Below are 25,972 nucleotides of genomic sequence, written 5' to 3'. Positions count from 1 at the left end.
ATCAGTCTAATTTATAGCGTGTCTTTATTAGGGTTGGCTTCTGCGTAGATAAACTGAATGTATAAATAAATTATATTATTTCATTAGTTTGTATTCATTAAATATATTATATGCATACATTTGTTAAATCTAGCGCACAACCACCTCAGGATCCATATTTTCACTGCCACTACAACACGATTCAACTTTAATGGAATAAAAGGATCGAGTTTGAATGTCTCCGTGCTAAATACTGCTAATTAATAATAAATATTTGAATTTGCTAGCGTGTCTTATGCTCCGTTTCACGGTCTCCGTCGTGTTATTCTAGTTTGTCGACGGTAAAGGGGTTAACTTTTGTTTCATTAACGGTTAATAACGACTGGTCCGACATCCCTTCGTGTCGCAGGCTGCGGTCTCGCGGGAACTTTCCTTCCAATTCCTGGTAATTCAATACATGGAAACGATTTCACGTGTCGTATTACGCATTTACACGGCCGGGCATTCCCTTGTCGCTTGTCAACCAGCAAGCAATGCGACGCGCATGTATGGGGGCCCGGGGGTGTGCATGTACCCGGCCACGATATAGTGTAATAAACGCGACCACCTGTCGTGCGCACGATCGTACATTATACGGACACTTTTCTGCGGTCCGTCTTGTTTTACTATTGCGTACGGCTCCTTGTTGTTACAGTGGAAAGCGACGGCCGCCTCTCCCACTGGCCATTAGGGAGACATCGATGACTGGGGAATATGTAGACAACGCACCGAAATCCATTCCCTGCAACCTACTCGAGCTACCTCACGCCTATTAGCGATGGAATCAAGTGTATTGTAAATAGGGATGGTAAAATATTGCTATGGAATATTTCAAATAATTATCAACTAAATAACATTTCAAACGATGTTATGTTACTTATTTCGTTATAATTATTTGAAATAATTATTCATTTTATATATACAATAACGTTATAAATAATGTTAATAATTTCGAATAATTATGAGGAATTAAATGAAATAATATTGTCTGAAATGTTATTTTATTTTGTAAGTATTTGAAATTATTATTCGAATGGTGATCATAGGTATGGAAATAATTATTAAATAAAGTAACGTGTTATTTGATATGATATTGCAATTAACATCGATAAAAGTATTACTTTGCTCTTCCTCAAAATACTTATGAATCGTTGGAAACTCTCATGCTTTGTTCACAGGGACAGAACATTCATGTTTTCGTCTTGAATAATGGAGGTTCTGTTATAACTGTACCGAACATACTGTGATTTTAAATGATTTACCTTGATTCTACTCATTAAGTGAATGATTTGTGTTTCATTTATAACTAGATAATTTTAAAAAATATGGTCTGCGACGTTAATAGAGGGAAAGTTGATTAAAGAATAAGAGAACGTCCAAACATTATCACAGACTGTGAAAAATTGTGAATAGCAAAGAATACAAATAATTCAGTAATCTACTTCGTAGCCATCCAGCATTAAGTGTTATCATTTGTATCATTTGTAAAGGTTTTAGGAACATGTATAATTGTACATTCAGAATTTTAAAGAACTTTAATGTTCCGTTCTGAAAGCTCTAAAAATCGATAATCAGATTGCGGATCTATATACAAAATAAAAATGATGTAACTAAATTATAAGAGACAGAAATGAAATAAAAAACTGTCTTTTCTTTTAATGATTTTAATAAATATAAGAGAAGATAACTGAATAAAAAATCAACTAAAAAATTTGTTTCACTTGTTCATATTTTCCAGTAATTTTTATTATAATTTTGTGAGCTGCTGCTGAATCGACGTGATTATATTCTTTTACTATTGTTTTTTAATAGAAGTTTCAAAAGTGGTATTGACATTTTTTAGACGAAGTATCGAGTGTTAGTTTTCAGGTTCTCGCGAACGAAGCGGCTCAAGTTAAATCGGTTCGCAGTCGGTATACATACATAGTTTCTATCCTGCTTCTGATCTTAATTAATTTCAGTTGCCTATTTAGTCGACAGCAGAGGTGACCTCGGTAAGCAGATCTTACGTCAGTGTTTCTCGTAATATAGAACGGTGAATCAGCTATTTCATTTACTCGGGGATCAAAGAATCAGTGGCTGCCTTTTACCAATGCGAGAAAACGCGAAGAACCGCATCATTGAATCCTGCGCGGACTTGCGCGATGAAGACGTATCTTAAAGTTTCAAGGTCGTTTCTTATAGAAAGACAAGAATGACTAAAGATAGAGTGCATTTGAAAGAGACAAAGAATACGATTTTCAGCTCGGCTATATACATGAGATCAGTAAAAAAAATTGAATGATATGTCCAAAAAGTTAATCGTAATCGGGAAATGAGGAGATTCTGAGGTATTTTGAAGTAATTTTTTCCTTAGCGAAAATGCAATCCGCGACTTCGTTTACAAATTATTAAAGAAATACGCTGACCAATGAGAGGCAGGTCAGCTCGCGCGAAGCGGCGGAGTCAATCAGTGGACTTCGTTCGTTCGTTGGCTTTTCTGCCTTGCATCAGCCTTTTATTGGCCAGTGTTTTTCTTTAATAATTAAGAAACAAAGCCGCGAATAAGATTTGCGCTAAAGTGAAAGTTACTTTAAATGACCTGAGGAAGTCCTTGTTTTCCGTTTAAAAATGACTTTTAGGACATCCTGTATGCAAGAGATCGGTAAAAGTGATGTTAATAATCAAAATGGCAGACGAATATATTTGTTGCAGCAGATGCATCCCTGTCCTCGAGTTTCAGCCAGATTTTATTTACGCTGACGACGGTCGTAGGTTATCGCAAAAAGTGACAAGGTTTCCGGTATGGTGTGGCGCCACTCTACTTTGCATTACTTAAAATACGATAAAAATACTGATGACAATCGAAAGGAGCGGAGAATAGAATTCGCGAGCGGATGAATCACGAGGTCAACGAGAGTGGTCTCTCTCATTGAATCGTGCGATTGGGTCAAGTAACAGTATCGGTTTCGTTTAACGCTTAACGCAAAGCGGAAGTTTCAATGACAATTGACGGGAGTGTGCGAGAACTTTTCATTCGCGTCTAATCAGCCGGCCATTAAATCCCAATTCTATTCTGCCGACAGCATATGGCGTGCACCGATTAATTATATCTGTACGCGATACTGCCGTTTCGCATAAAACATTTGAATTTTGATAAAGATTCGACCTTGAATTTGATTTTAATGCACGTTTTTATCAGAATTGGGCATTACTCGAATTGTTTCGAATAAATATATATCTAAAACAATCTTACTTTATGTTATTTTATTCAAATAAAAATTATTCAACGTACGTCAGAAATTATTCTATCAATTTATTCGAGTAATTACATTAACATTCTTCATCATAAATTATTCTATCTATATATTTGAAATAATTCTTCTTTTTAAATCAATTATTTTAGGTACAAATTCCTGTATGAATAGATTCTCCTGCGAATAAAATCTCATTCGGATACATTTTTATCCTGACATATTTGATTACATATGTATTTGATAGTGTCGAATAAAATTTGATTCGTTAGTCTTTATTTCTCATCCGCCATCCTAATTTTGCCAAATTCTGATTTTTATATTAATTTTTAAATTATTTTAAATCGCGTGACATTTTGAGTTGACTCTTTCCATTAATGCAATGCGAGGTAAGCGACAATCGAATAGAATATATTTTCTTATCACTTCTATGAGTCAATTAAGAACTTAACAATATTAGGATTATGTCAAATCTGATGCAAATACTTTAAATTGTACGCAGCTAGAATAATCGTGAATAACTAAAATATATACACCTTCGATCAAGAATTTAATAGTAGAATTGCATATGCAATTTAGTCCAATCATCTCAAGCTTTGTTCAAATAAATTAACCCTAGACGATCGAGTAGGCTGTGACGAATATGTCCATGAAAGTCTTGCCGTCGATTCAAAACAAGGACACGATTGAAGTTATTTTACACAGAATGGAAAATATATGACCTAATAATGAAACAGGGTGACTGAAATTGAAAAGTTCCGTTTAATATTGAATCCATAAAATGCAATATGCGAACCCTCCGATAATACAATCTTGTTGCAACTGACACTTTCAACATGGCTTAAATATGCAATAATAATGTTAAAATTGAGATAAACGAATTACCACAATTATTCCAGACATTATTTCGATTCATACCAGTGTTCTGGCAATGATACCCCGTTATTATCGTTAGTATGAATTTATTGTACCCATTAGACCCATCAATTGGCATGAATGGCGAGAGATAGGTGAATAAAATATTACATTAATGCGATGGTATGTTGTCGACAACTTAAAGTGGCGAGCCGAATGTTGTTAACATCGGCGAACGATCTCGAAGATCGATTGTTACAGACGTTCATTCAATCGAACGTCGATTTAACGTAGCAGTAACGTCGTTTAGATAGAGCTCGCAACAACTTAAATTACAATGTATCTAGTAGAAGGATACCCGTACATATGAAGAAATTAACTTATCTGTTGGCAATGTCGTAAACTATTCGCGGCTATCTCAATTGGACCAGTCGTTATCAATCGAGTTAGCAATTTACCGCTAACATTATTCGAGCGTATGAATGGCCACGCGAACGTCGCGTTTCGCGGATCACGATTGGCCTGAATAACACAAAAGGTACAATGTACCGACCATAAGTTTCCCGGCAACTAGAAAATCACAATGCAATCGGAATAGATATCGACTTTATCGCGGATTTCATTTTTCGCAACACATTTCGCCATATTCTAACGTATGTTCAAGCTGCAGATCGGAATAAACTTACTAAATTGCACTTTCGTTGAAATTAATCAACGTTATTTAATTGCATTTGGAAATGAAACAACTACACAAAAGAAAGCAAAGTGTGTTTCGATATTGAAAGTCTGATAAGATTAACGTTTTTTTTTCAAGAAAACCTTGATTTGGATATAATCGCTGTTGTGTAAAAAGCTTTCATTTTATCTCTAATTATATACATTTTGATTTTCACAAATAGTTATTTTTTATAGGAGATATACATTAACCCCTTACTTATTAGAATTATTTTAGAGTAAATAGTCACTTTTATATGAGATAGTAAAATTGAGGAAGGTAACAGATTTACTTAACAAAAAGGAATAAAACCTGGCAGGATCACCTTTAAATATAATACTATAATAACACATGATGCAAGATCATTTCTGAATGGTGGGTTGGGAAGATGTCAAAAATCTTTTACTTGTAAAACAAAATGATAGAGGCTGTGAAACAAAAGATACGGAACGCTATCGATTATAAATGATTGAATTTGAATAAACTAAGAAACGATGTAGATTTATTAGCCAGATATACCTATCAACAATAAGATGTTTATTTCTTTCCGGTGATTCTTTTTTACGGTAACAAAATCAAACAAGAAACATTTTAAAAAACTTATTAACAGACAAACAAGATCGCCTTGAACGGAGGCTTAAAGTGGAAGCTAATGGTGTGGCGTTTGTTCAAGATTGTTTACAACATATAGTAGACCCTGTGCTCTATTCTGTTCACCGACATAACGCATTGCTTTCACGAACGAAGGCGTATGTGTTGACGACGATCGACGAAACATTGACCACTTATGGTGGTCCAACGTTTTAATTACGGGAGAAAGGGTCACGGGTAAACACACACGCGGCGGATAATTTCTTTTCTTTTCGCGATTATGGCAGTCACGAACACGTAACGAGCGGTGAAAACGGTCTCGCGTCGGGGTTACCATCGGATCTTCAACGTACACATTATGCATGCACGTAATGCATGCGTGCATCGCAACGAGGCTACTCGTAATTTCGGATTATGGGAACCGGTGCACGTGGAAAGGTGAATCCTGGGTAATTGAGGATGTGAGAGGAAAAAAAGCTTCTCGGAAGGGGGAAACATGACGCGCGGCTCTACGATTAAAAATCCCTAAGTCGCTAAAATTCTCCGACGTCGGATTAACGTCGACTTGGCTGCGAACTACACCGGCCAGCGTATTTTGCCATTTGAGCCGTTTATCTTCGAATCGGCATTAGTCTCACTTCTACACGATCCTCGGACATTAAGCGTTCCACGTTTTCTAACATGCGTCTAAGCCTATACTTCGAACAATACAATTAAATTCGAATTATCAAATCCGGTTACTGTGGGGCGACTAATCGCTGTTTTGTTATTTATGTTAAAAAAGGAAAACAAAATGAGGAAATAAAAAATCTAATACGTCTTATTCGATAAATATAAAGTAATAGTTATAGTTTTTATTCAATTTAAAAGAGTAGTCCATGAATTTTATGTTTTCGTTTAAAAAATGGCAAGGCGAATACTAAAACTATAACGACATTAGAAAAACTTAAGAATATCATTATATATTTCCAACTTATTGCAATTATTAAAAGAAGAAATACATTTTTACGGATAACTCACAGGGATACTTACGGATCTCACAGTTAGTTTCGATGATTTTTATTTTGATTTTATGGATTTCTTGAGGTTAAGTTAAGCCAGTGTGCTAGTAATCAATTTAATTACACTGTCTTTGAGTTTTAATATTTATTTGCTATTTGACTGTTGACCTCATTATAAATCATTAATCCGTGAATATAATTGCAAAATTATTTGCATGATTTATAAGAAATAAAAACCAGCAGGTTGTTACCTTCTGTATTAATATAAAAGATTCATAATAATATATTCACATTTCTTAGCTCTGTTAATTTCTCTGAAGTTTTGAATTACAACTACGCAATTGTTAAAGAATTGCAGAAAATCCTCAATCTAATTATCACTTTAAAATGATACCATCAAAATGAGGAATTCAAAATATTTTAATTTAAAATTATTGAGATCGTATATTTGAATTTCTTCAATTGTTTCTTGGGGCATATATTGTGATAACGTGTTTTTGCTATTTTTTATTAAACAGTATAGTGCTCGTTCAGTATCTTTACACCATAGTTATAACGTCTAAGCGTCTTGTTAATAGAGCTTCGCGCTGTTCCAAGCTATAGGAACGAAAAACTGCAACAGGATTCTGAATGGCGAAGTAGTATCCGTTGCCTTATTGTTGATTTAAAACGAACATACGATAATCTATCTCCGTTTCGCCAATACGGGATTGTTCTTGTCAGAGTTAAGCAATTATATGTATGTAGGAAGTTCTTGGCTTCGGTTTATCGTGTAACGCGTTCCCTGTTATCAGTTCGCTCGGCGACGAGAATGGCTCGTAGGTGGTAACACTCCCAGTCCCGAAAAAAAACGGAGCCTTCTATATCGATTCCGCGAGAGGTCGAGTGAAATACGTAGTCGATGCAAAAACTTTTCGCAATTCCTTCGTAGCGCCGGAACGAATAATATTATCGTTACTTACAGCTACAGCTGCACAGAATGCAACACTGCTCCGCTATCTTTCGAGATCGCATTGGAAATTTCAACATTTGCCCCATGGCTCTTCGTATTTAGAAACATTGATACTGCTCTTTTTTATTCCTCAAAAGTGAAAATTATAAATACACTTTTAATTTTACGTATCAGTGACAAAAATGGTTATGTTCAATAACCATTTTATTTTTAAATGAAAAGTGAAATGGAAAGGAATGGAGAGACCAGTAGAATTTAATTTGAACTGTTTCCAAATTATTAAAAATATTAAAAGTAGAAATACATTTTTAGTTGACCCTTCTTTTGTATAATTGAGCCAGACAGTGTTTAATCGTGCCTAAGCGGCGGTGTAATTTTCAACTTTTAAATTGGGCAATATTTTACTGCAACGAACGTTGTTTATTATTCAAATAATATTTATAAAATTATTTATTTCTCTCAACAGAAATGAACAATAGAATGTTTATGTAATTTGATAATCAAACACTGCTTTATTTAAGATATATAATGCACGATATGATTCTCTCAAATATTTTTCTGTTAATTAGATCTGATGATGTAATGTTTTATGGTATCAACGAAGCGTTCTCTTTATCATGAATATTACGTAGCGAGAAATAAATATATGTTAATGTAACCTTAGTACCAGACACTGTTTTATTTCAAATGATAACATAAAATTTATGTCATTGTTATCTACACCTAATGAGTGATAAAGAGAGAAATATCTCTATCTGCCTTCAGTGTACATTGTTGCAAATTATTCAAATTAAATTTATATCGTTATTGACTAAACCTAATTGAACAATTTCAAACGGAATCAAAAATTTGTATCACAAAGAAAAGTGCATCGACAAACAAGAAAATATTTTCATGATTTACAATATGCACTGAAACTAGAGATGACTATAATAATTATATAATTAACACGTTCGTCGCCGCGTCACCCATATCTGTGTGACACTAATTTCTGACCAATTTTGAAAATTTATTTTTATTGCAATATATTGGAGCAAAATGAATTCGACTATGATTTTTCGAATGCGAAAGAATTCTAAAGTCATCCCCTATGATAAATGTGAACTTTTTGGTTTTATTTTAATTAATTAAATTGCTTTAATTATGTGGGGACTTTAGTGTCTAATTGTGGGCGACGAACGTGTTAAACGTTTCTGATAAATACAATCCGCCACGGTTTGAAAGAAGCCAAAAAATTGTTTATGAAATTGTTTAATAGAACGATGTTCAAAGAACATTTGCATTGTCTTTTGATCACGCTATAATTTGGGAAAACCATTTTCCAGGTAGAGCAATCAAATCTCACTTCATGTATCATTGTGTCCTACTATTTGATTATCAGTGGATTTCCGATGTTTTTGGCATTTCGTGTAAGTTACCCCGTCATCGAGCAATTACAGTGATCCGATTACCGTTCCCATCGCGAACGGAGCAGTTACTTTCTTTCACTTTGCAACGAGGCTTCTTTGTTGACTTGTGCAATGTCAAGGGTCAAGGTTCGTTTCTCTGCTTGAGAGATCTCGACGATTAAATACCGCAAGACAATCGCGAGTTCAGCTTGTCATGACCGAGGATGCATACCGGGTGACTTGCAAACAACTTTAATTCACTTCCGTCAAGTTCGGAGTTAAGCGAAGAACAACACTTTTCTCCGTCGGAACAGTTATTATGAAAAACGAAAAGGATTTTGTGGCTAGAGTATTAAAAATGTTTTGTTTGACTGATCGACTCTCCCCTATGATTTAACTTTATTGTAATCCGCAGAAAAATTCTCTATAGAAATGGTGTGACATCGCAACTATTTCATGCACCTGCTATGTTTGAACTGTTTATTATTTTGGGCTTAAGAAATACTGAATATTCTTTAGATATTCTAAAATAGGACTCGATAGTATTTCTTTTTAAATTTCAACGTAAATTACAGCGTAAATTACTTGCGCGAAATCAAAAGTAAACGGAAATGTATTTATTTCACAACGAAAGTAAATGAAAATCATAATTTCAACGAATAATTAGATGATTAAAGCTTTTTTTATTTCCGAAAATAGAGATGACAGTTACTATATTCGTAGCATTAGTTTATTTAAATGAAACTAGAAAAATCTACTTACGCAGAAAAAGAGTATCTTGTTTTCGATCAACTTACCTGAAAAACAGAAGAATAAAAACATTAATGAAACGTTTAACAAATAGTACACAGGAATATAAATATTTCATCGCGATTATGGTTTCTTTTATCATCGACATTAATTTCGTTATCATTATGGTCGAAAAAATGGAGAAATTATTTCATTTTTGTTTGGCATATAATAAAATTCATTAGCGAAAACTGAACCAATCTGTAAAGAATTCGTATTTAGTACTTTGTAGATCCGACGGTAAGGATTAATTGCACATCGATTTATAATAGAATCAATTGATTTCTATATTGCAGATCGCACATGTTTGAAACCCGTTGGCACGGCGTTTATGAAAAATTGAGCGATCCAACACGATTCTTTTCATACTGGTTTCTTAATCAATTGAATTCCATCCCTCTGCGCGATTAACTTCCCGATAATATCTTTATCAAGTGTCCCGGTAATCACAGAACAGAGTAAAACGACTAATTCTAATAAACGGTAGGTACTTAAGTCGATGGTATTCGACTGGCATGATCGAGGGAGAGAAGGCGGCTTGTAAATTACTTGAATTTTCCGTTCGGGGAATCGTTGATAATGTAATTAATCGCCGGCTGGAATTCACCGGTTATCCACCTTCTTCGGCGAATAAGATGAAAAGAGCGGTCGCGAAAGAATCGGGGGGAGAAAAAAATCCATTAACGCGTTGTGCTACACGAAGTACGTGTGTACGCGGCGGGATTTAATTGCTCACACTTAATTACGTTTGCTCGTCTCGCCGCTTGGTAGCTCGATGGAAAATATTGCGATCTTCGATGCAACGAGATGCGCACATGGAATTATTTATGCGACATGTATCTGGTGGATTCGCACTTTCGCGACATTACACGCGCGACTTCGCGAGTGCCGCGAAGCAATTATCCCTTACGCGCCGCATTCTTACGCATTTCTCGGAAATAATCAGGAATTATTTATTATGATTGTTCAACTGTTAATATTTATGCAAAATAAAAATCCTCTAAGTTTATTACGAGGAACAGAAATTGAATGAGAATGTTTATTCTTCTTTAATAAAATTGCCGTAAAATCGAGATACTGTAACGACAGCCTTAAATTCTGCTAATGTTTTTGCAGTTTTTTATTTGATGTATTTATTTTCGTTATAAGTGCATAAAATTGTTTTATTACAAAAACTTCTTTCTTTTAATGAAATGGTTTAGCAGTTTAATATTATCGATTTATTAATAAATAAATCTAAATCAGGCGAAGGTTTTAGACAATAAAAATCGACGATTGAAAACTTTACTTGCATTGCATGTAATTATGTTTTCATTATTAAATATGTATGCACTTCTAGTGAACTACATATCTGAATATTTATAGTCGATTATTAAAGCGAACATATAGATATTAAATAAAAAATATTCAGAAATAATTACAATATATTTTTTACAATTATTTCACATTCTTTTTTTATAGATCATAAATACACACTTTTTATTAAGATACGCGGTCTATACATAAGCTTCTTAATTCAGTGTTATTAAGTACCCAAAGATATGTAATTCTAAAGATGAACATATTTTTTTCTCATTTCCATTTCCATGACAGAACCATAAAAAAAACATGGGCATTCCTTCTATACCATGGGAACGATGAACATTATTTTTCATTATTTTTCCTCTGCTACGGCTTCATCTTCTCGATTAACATCGACAGGGACAGTAGACCCCAGAGGGCTCGCTGTCCCATAGATTATCCTCCGCGAAGTCCGCGTCACCCCATAGAGATCCAAGATGCACGCGAAGTAACATAGTTACCTTCGGTAAACCCGCCTTTGCAGATAATAGTCGGCTCGGTATCCGACGGTGCATCTACGATTCGTTTGCGCCGCACGCACCTGGATTAGAGAGCCACGGCATTGCACCTGTTATTGAATAATAACATAGGCTCGCGCGATCCGATCTACCGAGGACGTGGATCTATCCGGCGAATCGGTAGTTACATGCACATGTAGACAGTGTAGAAACACGAAATCGTGGATCTCGTGAAAAGAAGAAAATTGGGGACTGTTTTCTGCAAGTGCGCTTAGCTTAAACTACCGTGGATCGCGGAAGAGAGAAACATTCTTGCGATATTCTTCCTCTTCCTTTTTAACAGTTACCATGCATTTTGGGTGTACGACATTCCAACGAAATTATGTTGTAAATTTCCCACTTCTCGCTCCCTCCGTCCGCTCTTTTTAACGGTATTTAAGCCGTAAATAAATTTACGCGTCAACCTTTATAGTGACATGGCTGATTTCATACATTTGTTAAGAAAATGGGTGCGCGAAACACATAAGAGAAGAAATACGAGGCAAATTTAACATCACAGACGTATTATTTGCAACCTACTAAAATTATTAACAGAGCAAATCATTTTTTAATAGATATTACTTAACAGTGGATAGATAATTTGTTTGTATCATTTCGTCTTGATCTCTAAACATTGTACATATATCAAAATATATGAATATAATTTAGTTTCCGTCAAAATTACTATTAAATGTCAAATTATAACAAAAATTAATATTATACCAATATGCGAAATCAAAGTTTCACAACAATACAGAAAGGGAAATATCACCTTAAATATATCACAGATTTAGAAACTACAAATGCATGGAAATTTGCAGTATGTTTAACAATTTTAGCGTTTCCAGATTTAATTTAACTATTTATACACCCACTACTTTCATATTATCAGTAAGATATTCTTTAAGATTATCAGTAAGATTATGAAAGATATCTATTAAATTATTGTATAGACACATATAATAATATATAGTAATATCTGAAACTTAGTACAGTTACATTTTCTGCAGGAGTGTATTAATGGACTATATATTAACCAATGTATTCCAATTTTCTAATCCCAAACCATTGAAGAATTCGACCCTATAATTAACATTGCCGTTTGGTTACTCGCTGAAGTCACATACCTGCGATCTCATTGCTGATACCTTTATAACAGTTATTAACTATTTATGTTTTTACCGATTCACATACCCAAGCACCGTTTGCATTCATATCGCCAATAAAACTGCAATTCATTCGCAACCCCGGGTTGTCAAGAGGGTTGAACGTATCATTAATGGTGCCAATTAATCGACCATGATTTATGCTTCTGGATCAGCGGCGTATCTCTCAGAAGAGAGAGGGATACCTATCATTAGCGGTATTAATTGACCGTGAGTTGTAAATTAGATCAGTGTACCACTGTACCGAAAAAGAAAGAGCAGAATTGCGGTGCAGCTTTCAAGAAAAGAGATAGAAGAGCAGAGCAACGTTCAGAAAGGTTGCGGGACGTGGTAAAAGCGAAGCGGGATGAGGGAAGAGGTCCGAGATTCTCCGGCGACTCGCCTCGATTTCCTGCGACCGCGCCAGCGCATACAATGCATCGCGCGAGGCGTTGCAACGATGCAATGCGCCCGCGGCGGTGCAACGCAACTCCGTCGTCGCGGCCGCTTTGAACCGCTGTGCTCTCAACGAGAACAGCGTGTAGGTATATACATATATCTCGCGGTATCTCCAGCGGTCATGTCCGGCCAAACACGAGAAGGCGAATTTCCTTCCGTCGCCGTCGTTTCGTTCCTCTCCTCGCCGGCCCCCCTCCTCGCGATTCGGTGCCGCGATTCACAAGGTACACAGAAACCGCAAAGATTCGAGGCTCGTTTGCCAAACGCCGGCGGCGCAGCGTTTCACGCGATCCGTTTTTCGCTCTCTCGTGTTCAACGCGTCTTGCATTTCTCGCAATAATATCATACTTGACAGCCAAGATGGCAAACGAGGTGGTTCTCTTTGAATAACTGTCGGGAAATTGATGCGGACAGGCTCTGAGAAAAGAAATGATCGGCTGATTGTCTGTCGTTAACGGTGACAAAACGGTAACATACCTGGCTGGCAACCTTTGTCGAACTGTTAATCAACTTTTTGAAGTATCAACCTGTCGTAGATGTTTTAACGTTTTGCACTCGGATTTCTACGGCGACAAGATATGTTTCTGCCAAAGTGGTATTTTTTTAAATTATTATTTTTGTCTGCATACTGCTAGATAACCGTGTGAAATACATACATAAAACCGCAAAATCTTTTATTTATTAATTTCTACAAAATATTGTAGAAGTGTATTGATTTCCATTGAAATTCTACCCTCTACAGGAAAATTACAATGTTTAAAAAGTTAATCAGAAAAGTCTACCGAGTGCTAAGGGTTGATGCAGGGTTTGGAAGCTCTAAAAGTTTCTGTTTTCTACGATACTGTATCAAGTAGTATTAGTTGTCGTAATTCCTTAATGACAAAATTACTGATGCTTGTTAAATTTGTAGTTTATGGGATGAATCGATGTGTATTAAATAAAGTATTTACAAATCCAAGAATTTTGCATTACTAATGACGTAGCACCGAATGACATTAGCCACTGAAACACTTTGCTTCCTAGACAAGCCTAACCTCCGACACCTATATCTTTCGCAACATTTACTTTCTTTGGAATTTGAACAATAAAAGCTATTAAAACTTACACAACTTACACACACTTATAACTAATATCAGCGTCCATTGTTTTGTTTTCAGTTTAGGTTCACTTGATTTATAAGTTTTCGTAGATATATTTTTTGTATTTGATTATATGTAGATATGTATCTTGTACTAAGTGTATACAAGGGAATTAAAATCGTAGATAAATTAAATTAGATTAAAAAGTTAAATTAAGAGAAAGTTATAAAGCGATTAACAAAATTTGATCATTTCATTAGAGGTGGTGTTCTCATAGAAATTTCGTACCCCGTAGATTATCAGGTATGCCAGTACCGTTAACGTGTTCCTAGTGTTTCTCCCCGACCTCCGATCACGACCATTGTATTACGCGGACCTGGGCGCACCGCGCGAGGGACGATAGGGGAATAAACAACACGATTAAGATACATTAAGACGTGTCCGACTTCTATCGGGAATTTCAGCAACGCTATTAGTGGCGAAATTCACTGCGCGATGCCAAATCCAGATACGAAGTAACACACGCGCCGCCGTTCATTCTTTTCGGAACGAAACAGAACGCAACGTCCGACGAAGGAGATAACGCGAGAAAAGCGACACGGTGGAACACGGCTTCCACGAGATCCTGATTTGCATAATTAGAAATGTCTCTGCTCGATATATGCAAATCACGTCGGTGGAAAAATATGTTCACCGCCGAGACCGTATTTTACAAGACACGGAAAATAGAGTTAACTTTTCATGGTGGGGCACTTTCCTATTCAGTCCAATCGTTGATCGTTCATTTCAAAGGCTCTATTATGTAGCTGAACTTATTTGCACGTAAACTTTGGGATAGACATTCATATTTTTATAAACTTATATAAATTTCTCGATTTTTAAATACTTTAGACATCGCGTTAAACGGAACAGGAGATTTTATAATTCATTTCAATTATCTGATGTTAATTTTATAGATTATACACTTGAGGCAACAGTTACCTTACAATACAAATGTTTGGAGAATAAGATTGCGTTTTTCAAAAATTTACAAATATCTTAATTGCTCTTCCAGACCCACCCTTCTACATCGTGTTAAACAATGCGACAGACTAATCAAGTCATCTAAATTAGTCGAACTTGATTTTAATTACCCTATTGCAAAACTGAGTTTATTTTGTTTATAGAACTTTAGGGAATATGAACATTTTTGTAACCAACTAAAAGAAACACAAATTAAATAAAATTTTATTTCTACTTCCGACAACTTCAACAAGTTAAGAACAGTCTAAGAGCATACTTAAAGTGTCTATTTATTTTTTTTTTATTCCATTTAGCTAATTTTAGCATAAATGCAAAACATCCACAGTCTAATGGTCACTAAGCTATTGATTTCTATATCAAACGTAAAATGACTGCATTAATCGTAGAAACAAGAGCTGGATAGAGAAATCTCATTCTCTTTTTAATAATTTCAATAAATTGCAATCATAATAGATCGATACTCGTAACTTCTTTTAATAAAGATCCATTTGTTTTCGTTATTGACAATGATTAATAAAAAACAATTCAACATAACACGCGAACGTGCATTATGCGAAAGGAAGCATGTCTTCACATTACATAAAAATGTGCAGTCCAATGAAAACTCCCACTTTTTATATCTCTTTATATCTTGTAAAATAAAACGCAACGCCTCGCGTTCATTTCATCTATTGGACACCGATTTGATGAATTACATAGACCGTGGAACTGGATAAATGTTGCACACGGAACATCCGAGAACGCTGTCACACTTTCGAACAATGGTTAAACCCCCGAACTCGAAGGTGAAGTTCGCGAACAAAAAAAAAACAGATTGGCGTGGGCGTTCGGTTCGTCGAATCGCGTGAACACCCACGACAAAGCCAATTTCCAAGGATAATGCAGGTTCCCGATGCCTTATTTACCCTTATTTCACGCCGTAACTCATCGCCGGTTTTGCTGAGACGTGCACGCACACATCAAAGGTGCCTCTTATTTCCTTCCTAGCCGGGTTTCTCGCGCACGAGATCCACCACGCTCTCGGTATTTCATCGCTTCCTCCCGTAACCTTTCCAGCGACGGCCCGCCCCGCGAGCAACAGGTACAACGGGACTCTTGTGAAAATGTGATTTACGGCTTGATTAACCAGTCGGCCGCGCCGCGCTGCACCGGTGCATGCTTTCTCTTCGGCGCTGCGCGGATTTGTCAGGGGCCTCGGAAATATGCACTTGGTAAAACCCACTTCCGGGACACGGTGCCCAGTCCGGAGCGCTGGAAAAGAGCCGAGAACGTGGCAGAAATCCTAAGGAACGTTGCGGAATACAATGATTTTCTATTTGAATAAAGTAGACCGGCGAGTGCTTGCAGCAAATCACTCTTAACCACTTCGGTACGGCGCGCATCGGCCACGAAATTGTGCCCACAGCCGGCACTCACCATTCGCATGCTACTTCGTGCATCGACAGTGAATCCGTTTTGCTCTTTTACAGATCTTTGACGAGAAAAGCTTATTTATGTGTATTTCTGGACGTAAACACTGCAATTGTAGAGATAAGGCAAAAGTTCTTGGCAGTCGACTATAGTCGACTATAGTCGATGCTCGGCCGTGTGCGTTCATATCACGGCCGTCGACTATAGTCGACACTCGGCTGTGCGTGTTCATCTGTGGCCGTCGACTATAGTCGACGCTCGTACCGAAGTGGTTAAAGACCCGTTTGTATTCCTTACCAGAGCCCTTCGCTGTAGTGGGACTATTCGAACTGCATTGCTGTCATTTAAAAATTTTGTCACACGTTTTAAAATTTAATATAATGTGATAACAACGAATGTTGGCCTAATAGTAACAATATGATTGTAAGGAGATGTAATTGTTGATTATTGATATTGTATCGATCTCTTATGGATACTTAAAAATAAATTAACGATATTGATAAAATATTGTTGCAGCAAAATGAGAGAATGATTGTTTTGTAAAGTAATATGAGAAGGTTATTACTGTTGGAAATATTTACTTCAGCATGTCGCAAAATCGTCGTGTCGTAATTCCTACTTATAGTGTTCTATGTGTCTTGCAATTAGTGCTGTCAATTATCTTCATTGAAATCCGTAGAGTAACAATGACCCTTAAAAAAACCCGTGCTCGATGTTTTGTTACAGCTTGGTAACAGTTTGAACGAAGGTGCGCCGTCACGTAACAAGAATGTTTTACGACTGTGTATCTGCGAATCACACTTCGCCGTCGTAGAGTCAATTAGGTCATTTCAGTCAGAGATAATTACTATATTGTGGAATTTCAGGCGAAATCAAAATTTTCTGGTACAATTACAAGGAATGGCAGTAACGAGTAAGTGCGTTAACGGAGCAAATGCATTATTATTTCGCAAGTTAAATTGAGTATAATAATAATCTCATTCGCGTGAATTGTACAATTAGCTAATATTTTCTCTCGAACATAAATATAAACAAATATATATAAATCAGTAATTACTACAATTTATAATAAATTAGTTATAATATGTAAGGAGTTACACTTGTTATTATATAATTTATAAATTGATATAAGTATTTATCATATAAATTTTAATAAACAAGTAATTACAATGACCAACGAATTATAATCGTTAATCATGCTACTTTATTATATTGTAAATTAAGTTATATTGTGTTGCAGTTAATTGTGGCATAAGGTTCTTGCCTATTTACAAGTTTACGTAAAAATTACTATTACACCTCATTTTAATAGTATTACAGAGCAACTTATAAGCCGTACAATTTACTTTTAATATGATAGGTCGAAAGAAATAAATACATGTCGAACAATAATAGTTTAATAATATCCTGTCCACAGGCAATAATACCTACTATCTCTTGAAGGTAAAAACTATGCGCATTGTATACCCAAATACCAGTCTTACCCCATTTCACCCTACATAAAATTTGATTTCCTCTCGGAACAATGGTTTTAAATTTGTCTGAAGTTTACGCTCTTGCGTATTTCATCCAATTCTGTCATAAATGCATAAAACCATGGTCTAGTAATTACATTTCAATTTCTTGGGGCATAGGTATCGACGCGCAATATAAATTCTGCTGAATAATTCAGGGCGGACGAAAGCGATCTTACGTGTTCCTCTTTTTCGAGGAAATGCCTGCACGCGTCGTGCCGCGATGCAGGATCGGCGTAAAACTTTCGATAGCGATCGCTATCTATTTTTATATGATCCAGCTGGGAAATTTAATGGACACAGTCTGATAGGGTTGCCACCGATTAAAAATCTCGCTACGAGGAACGAGATTTACGTCGGCGCTCCGCCGGGACGAGTATTTTCACGCACGATCACGGCCGACCGCGTTCGACCCGATTATGCTACACGTTCTTGTGATTGATACCGGTCATTAACTGCGTGCGTGACGTAATTAATGGGAATCCTCCGTGGTGTTCGTGCACGGCGAAAAAAACTGTTCGGGGTAATGAAACCGCGTAAAAATGCTTTTAATAACGGCGACGTTGGTGGCTGTCGCGAGCATAGGCCAATTGCTTTATCAGATAACGTCGTAAACGAGCATCTTCGGGTATAATGAGTTCGTTAGGACACAATTACTTTATTAGTTCCATACAGAATTTAATCGTCGTTCATTAAGTTATTGCCCAGTTTTCTGAATTAAATCAGGTGAAATATGTCGCTCAATTTCAGGATTTACAAGCGTTGTATCTTTCTATTGCAAATAATGTAATTGCTAATAGGATGTGCAGTGATACATAATTCGAAAATACTTGTACATAATTTTGTTTTATTTTAAGCGAATACTTCGAATTGAAATATAATCACTGCATAGCGAATTTTTATGCGAAATGAGAGTTGTTTGCACAAATTGTAAAAAACAGGAGCTGCTACATAGAAAATTCTATCTTGCATTACTATACTGAGTTAAGAATAATGTAACAGTACTATTAAATCTTTTAAATGATTTCATTGTTATGTATTTAATCAATTAATTTTTTTATCATTGAATAAGTAACGCTAATATAATAATTACTAGACCATAGTAATTTTACCAGAACTTAAGGTTTAATAATTACGAGAGTTTTATGCAAAATAAAAATTTTCTGAATCAACTGTAAAAGATAGAAATTAAATAAGGAGGCAATGTTTTTTAATAATTTCATTGAAGAAGAATTTATTAAAAATAAATCAACAGCAAACGATTTTATCGTTTAGTATTTAACCGAAGTGAATTTTATCATAAATGCCTAAAATTCTCAATTTGAAAATTACAGATGGAGTTTGCAGTATTTCAAACAGAAAGTGAATTTTCAGCCGAGCGGCGTGCCGTATGTTTTCCGGTTTTATTTTCATTCGGCCTCGCTCAAAAATACTCGATCAGTATTTCAACCTCGACCGGCTACCTTGTCACGTTAGGTCGACCGAAGATTCGACCTCCGACCTCCGCGGAGAAGTTGAGGAGCCTCAGACGCGGCTCATTAACCGCACGATGTTTCGTCGACGCGGTTTTTCTAGGAGCAAACCACTCGGCCATAAATTGCAATCAGCGTGGGGATGCCCCGCCGGTGTTTTATACGCTCGGCGAATTTCGCGACCCGTCGAACGTAGGAAAAAGCGCAGCTGAAATCCTGTCCACCGTGTTCATCGAATAATGCACACGATCCTTTCGGATCCACATTTGAGGATAATTGTTTACAAACGATAAATAAATCAAAATAATAATCAAATACAAATTTCTATGTTATATTATGTCATGTGCGAATTTATTGCTAATTATTTTTTTCGGGTTACGTTTAAATGCGAAACAACACTCGAGGTTCATTATTTATATAACTTTTTATGTTCTAATCGTGTGACACGATCTTGTGTTAATATAGTATATAAAATTCTGTTACTTTAATCTAATACATATTTTGTTACTATTGTTAAGAGCATTTATCTTTACTGTGTACATTATACTGAAAGATGCAGACAATTTTTATACCACATAACGATCTGCAGTCTAATAACATCTAGGAAAATAATATTTTAAAAGAAAATATGAAATAACTATTTCAGATAATCCATTTGGGGCATTATTCTCGATGCCATTATAATTTATAACATATTTTAATGTTCTTCGAAAGAGGGGTTCATCTAATATTGTCGCGAATGAAAATAATCGTTGCGCATGTGTAAAAGAGCAAAGACAGGCGGTTAACTTCTATTCACCGGAAAAATGTTTTTTATAATATTATTGAATTATTCTTTAATATCGGTCCTTTTATCTCGCTGCAATGTCAATATAAACTCAAACAAAGAGCTAATAATCGGATCATATTGGATCACATAATTAGATCAAATAATTATTTAAAATAATTTTTCAAATAATGTTATTTTGAAATATAATAAATAATTATGAAACAATATAACATCTCATTTCAAATAACACTTCGTATCATTTCAAAAATGGCCAGTTCCGTTAACAATGACCGATCGACTCACCGTATTTGAGCCCATGCCATTTCAAGGCAACGTCCTGATATCGAGCCTGATTGGGAAGGATGATCCTCGGCGGCTGCCTCTGCTGTGGGGGGCACGGCTTGTACACGACCATGCACCGAACGCACTTCCTGTTCGCGGGTGGAGGCGCTAGTACCGGATACGCGGGTTGTATGTGGACATACGCCATGGGGATGACTGACTGCGGCGAATAATAATTCGCGTATCTCTTTCGACGAACGGCGGTCCCTTCGTCGGAGAACAACGGCGATCTCCGATCGATCGATCCCGCTTTCATCGCACGTTTCGTGTCGCTCATTCCGCGAATGCTTGAAGAAACATTCAGCGAATAAAATCGTCCTTTCGCTGACGTCACTGGGTTTTTGTTGATCACTGCAGCCATCACTTCTGACCTAACTGCTCTGACCTCTTCGCGGTCCCTTGACGTTTCGACTGCCACGTTTCTTAAATGGTTCTGCGACGACCTGTCGTCTAAAACTTCATAGTTCCTAGAAGACTGAACTAGCTCTTTATCTCGAGAGATAGACAACGATCCTTGAAGCCCATCCGAACTTCCTCCCGAGGTAGTCCTTTTTGCGGAATCATCGTTCCGACTATTACTCCTGACGACGTCTAAACCATCCTTGCGTATCAATCGAAGGAAACGTCGCACAAACTGTTCACCCTCATCCCAAGTACGTTTTTCAGCTTTTCCAGAGTCTAAATTCAACAATGCATCATCATTTCGTTCAATCGATCGATCGCGTTCGTTCGAGTCCGTTGTATCCGAGGATCGAAATTGTAGATCATGATTTTTCAACTCCGTCGCCAGCTGATCGTCAGAGGACTCCGTCGACGTTGAAGGATTTCTGTCACCGTTGTCGTCTCGCGCCTCTGGAATCCCCTGATACCCCGAGAAACGAAGACGACGCCCCTCCAGGTCGCCGGCTTGGTCCTGTTCACTTTCACTGGCGGTGCCCGAAAACCGGGGATCCACGTGGGAGTAGTTTCGCCGCGGACTGGTCTCGGTTTCATTCATAGATGGCCCATTCACTCGCAACAAGAAATTCTGTTTCGTATCGCTCCTTTCACCCGAGTCATTCAGTGTTCGCCGGGGCTCCGCATCCTCATTGAAAAATTTGCGTCCGGCCCGCTCGTCTTGAGGACCGTCTCGCGGTTTCGGCCGGCGAGCCATCGCTGGACCTGTCGTCGGGTCCGTGCCGGACCCGGTTCTCCGGTCCCCGGGCCACGTGACCTCATCCCCGGTTGTAATTGGTCCGTCGTTCAGCGAGCGGCTTTCCCTCTTCCGGCTGTCGCGGGACGACACGGCCAGCCGATCCACGGGCGCAGAGATCGCATCGATCCCCAACTCGCTGATGCGCGTCGACGCGGAGCCAGACGACTCGTCGCCGTCCAGCTCGATCCCCCAGCCCAGCAGGAACAAGGCCCCTACTCCGAGGGCCAGCACGCCCCGGGTCCAGATTGACCTTCCCAGGTTCATCGCTACCCCATGCTCACAGGAAGCGCTGCCTCGCTCATCCGCGCGACTATCATCCCGCTGTCATCTACCCAACCATCCACTCGCGCGTTCAATCGAACGCTTCCGGGGTCTAGGTGGACTCGCGCAACGGCTCCAGCATTTGGAGATTTCGATCTCGAGGTGTCTTCGATTGGATCTCGAGGATCCTTTGATTCGGTCTCGAGGTTCTTTCAATCAGCTCGAATCCAAACGACTTCTAATTTACAACACCTGTGCAGTCATTTCAACAATCGACAAAAATCTTGTTAGCTGTTTGATATTGTTGATTGATCCAGTTGTTTTCTTCTCTTGTAGAATATGTTCAATAAGGCTTAATAATTTGAAGAACAACTTCGAATTATTGTGGGTTGCTTCAACTATCTTATTTACTGCGATATTCATCCAAAATCTCACAGAATACGTTTGACTAGGATTACTGTATTTGGAGGCTCGTATTTTGAGGAGCTTCTGATGGCTTGGTCGAAAGCGACTGATTTTTCATTGGTGTACAATATGTCTGATATTACTGATTATTTCAACCGTAGTAGGAGCATAAAGACACGTCGAACAACACTTACACAATTGAAGACTTGGATCTTGAAAATCTTTCAACTACGTGACGATATGTAACTGGTTTTTAATTGCAATCGTTCAAGGAAGGATTATTTAATACGCTTTTGAACGACGGTCATCATGATGCCTGCGGCGTTATTGCAGAATCTTTGCGGAATAATGGTTACAACACTCTGAGTAAGGATCTTTCGATAGCTTAATAGAATGCAACTAATATTTAATTATAGTAATCAAGAGACGAGACTGTCTTAGCACTTTCGATGCAACCGGTTGTTTCGGTATAGTCTTTTTGGTACAAATACTGTTCCAAGAGTACATTCAACACATTCAATAAAGATTAGTACACTTCAAATTTCGTATTTTAAGCATCTTCTGATCGTCTGACATTACGGCTTTTTAATTGGAATCGCTTTTGCTTGATGACTAAATTACTCGAAGAAAGATTTACAATCCACTACGTTTCAGGATCTTGTCGAACACGTTGAAGTAATGTTCAAACATTTCAAGACCTGAATTTTGCGGACCTTTTAATTACACGGCAAAATACGACTGTAATTGATATCGTTCGAGGAAGAATTATTTAGAACGCTTACGGCCTCGAGTTGTGTCAGCAACAGTCTTCTGGATCGCAAACTTGTTTCAGGATATACCAGAACTTGTCGAACGAGAGATCCACCATTCGAAGATTTTGATCTTGGAATTCTTTCGTTAAGTTAATGGAAGTCGACATTAATGAACTGGAAGTTAATGAAATCGTCCCTTAAATACTTAATGATTCCCAAGAATGGTCAGTTTCCTATCAGTACGACTAATTTTGAAACCACATCATTCGATAATTAAATTATCCACTGTTTAAATTACTTCTATCTGCAGTTTGCTTCAGTATTAACCTTCGCGGTTACAGAACTCGATTAAACGTTACACGTTCGATCGAACGCAACGTGAACTCGAGGTGTCCTCGTTGAACTCTCGGCAAATCAGAGCTTCCGTGACCGTGCAGGACTCGCTCGAAAGGCTGCACTATTCGGAGGCGCGGATCTCGATACCCTTTCGATCATCCGCAGAAAATCCACCAAATTTTCATCGAAGTCACTCGTTCGGTGTACGAGAAAAAGAACATTTGAGCACACCGTAAAATCGACGCCGCGAGGGTCGATCATCCGAAGATCGTTTCACTTGGGATTCGGCACTCCGGGGAACGATTTCACTTTGTCGTTAGGAAGGCGTCGTGACTATCAGTCAGGATCGCGCACTCTCGTAGGAACGGTGGTTCTGGAGCTCGCCGTGGCGGAGTAGAACTTCACAGTCATCCGACGTCGGATTAATTCGACGCGCGCACGATAAGAGGCAGGCTCGCGTCGCGGCGAATCGTAAATTACTTTTTACGATCGCCGAGAAAGGAGGTTGCGGATCTACGAAATCTCGTTCCAGGCAGCGCGGGACTTCTTGCGCGCATTCTCTCGGGGCCTGTCGCGATTTTCGCGTGGACCGTGCATTAAGGCGAGTCGGAAATTCGTCGACACCTTAACGAGAGGACCGAGATGAAAGATTCATCGGGCCGGGCCGAGATCGTCGATCCGCGGCGAAACCGATCGATCCAGAAAAGACGCGGTCGAAGGGGGGGTCGAGGCCCGGAGGATCGACGAACCATCGATTCCGGCCAGGTTACGGTACCGAGTCCGAGACCGGACTCGATTCGACCAAGATACGCGGGAAGAACTCGCTAAAAAACCGAGCACACACGTGGACCACGATCTGGCGAATATGTACGGCTTCGACGACGGCCCGAGAGACACTGGCTTGCTACCATTACCATTAGCTGGCTTTGCCCTCTCCTCTCTTCCTCTTCTTCTTCGTACGCTGCTCGCTTCCTCCTCCTTCCCACGGGAAACCCGAATCTCCTTCGTGGCCGCTGCGCCGCGAACCGCGCGGTGCACGTGGGTGTGCTACGCGGCCTGGACCAACGACTATAACACTGCACTGCTCCCGTTTTTGAGATCCTTTCTGCAGCGCGAGCGGTCCTGATAGTCATCTGTTCGGCGCGCGTGCAATTTCGGAACACCGATCGGCGGTATTACCTGTTATACTTTATCGAACACCGACTTCATGGTTATGGAGCGAGACTCTCCGTGACTATAGGTTGATGTATCAGTTGTGGCCATGTTAAAAATTTATACGATTTCAAAGGAAATTTTCTAAAAAGCTGGTATCTGATATCGCATAAGAAACGTGCAAGTTTGAATAGATTATTTAATACCCTTCGTTTTTATACCTAACTTGCAATAAGGTAACAAAATGATTTAAGAATTATTATAATACAAGAATAGTAAAATGCGCATTTATCATCGGTTGCAATCACTTGTAAAATAATTTTGTCAACGTTTAGCATCATTTTTCACCATTTAAAAAATTTAATATTAAATGTGTCATTTTGTAATAAAGGAGGATGAAGTAATGCAAACGCAGCACGATTTTTCAAAAGGGCATAGCCGATTAAGATGGTCAAAACTGCCCTTAGAGGTTTTTCAGTGAGTCATATACCGTTCAATAGCTGACCAATAAAAACTCATCTGTGGAAAATTTTAACCCTGTAACTTGTCCGTGAGGGTAGTTACAGGATAAATTAGATTTCACAGCTTCCCGGCATTTTTTCCCCTTTAGCTCCTTTCTAAAATTTTGAAAAAAAATGTGGCTTATTTTGGACATCAAGCCGCATGTTACAGAATTTTTTCAGATTTTTCAATTGCAAGCTGTGATTATCAAAAATGAAAAACTAAAAAATAATCGGAAAATTGAAGATTTCTCGAAAACTAACATATTCGCTATTTTTATATTAATTGCCCGATAAGGTACTATCACGGCTCGTGTACTCAATTAGATTCTTAGATTTTTTGCTCGATTGCAACATTGTCAAAAAAAAATGAAAACCGAATGTATCGATGTTTTTTGCTGTCAGGAAGAAGCTACTACTTGTCTAGTTTACCGCAGGTATGGATTAAGTAATTTTAAACATTATTGCATCGAAACGAACAATTTTTTAACCTTGAAAATGCGAATTAAGTGAGCAAAAAATTGTGACGAGCGGGATATAAACCGAAATGTTTCCAATCATTATAACTCGGTCGGTTGGTGAAATGGTTAAGGCGTACGATTTCGGTGTTGCTACGCTAGGGTTCAAATCTCGTTGGAGGTGAATTTTTGACCATCTTAATCGGTTATGCCCTTTAAACTGGATCCATGATGAATTTTCGCGATTGCTCGAGGGGATACCGGGTTTTTCCTTGGGAAAAGGTCGCGAGATGTCGACCGTCAGCCGATATTCTCTGGCG

The 25,972-nt window shown here is 37.9% G+C and overlaps 1 protein-coding gene across 2 annotated transcripts in view; it reads right to left on the bottom strand.

The window, feature by feature from the left end:
- Positions 1-25,972, bottom strand: part of Wb (wing blister) — a 201,303-nt gene that overhangs the window by 43,935 nt on the left and 131,396 nt on the right. Inside the window, exon 1 of one of the 2 annotated variants that reach the window (XM_078193257.1) lies at positions 20,555-24,443. The exons of the other annotated variant lie outside the window; for it this stretch is intronic. Within the exon in view, the coding sequence (XP_078049383.1) occupies positions 20,555-22,052 (1,498 nt within the window). The 5' untranslated portion in view covers positions 22,053-24,443. Of the gene's footprint in view, positions 1-20,554; positions 24,444-25,972 lie in introns of those variants that run through there. 2 annotated transcript variants of the gene reach the window in all.

Source organism: Augochlora pura, chromosome 10 (genome assembly GCF_028453695.1).
Source record: "Augochlora pura isolate Apur16 chromosome 10, APUR_v2.2.1, whole genome shotgun sequence".
Classification (NCBI taxonomy): Eukaryota; Metazoa; Arthropoda; class Insecta; order Hymenoptera; family Halictidae; genus Augochlora; species Augochlora pura.
The sequence above is the reverse complement of the archived record's forward strand: the minus strand, read 5'-3'. Positions and strand labels throughout refer to the sequence as shown.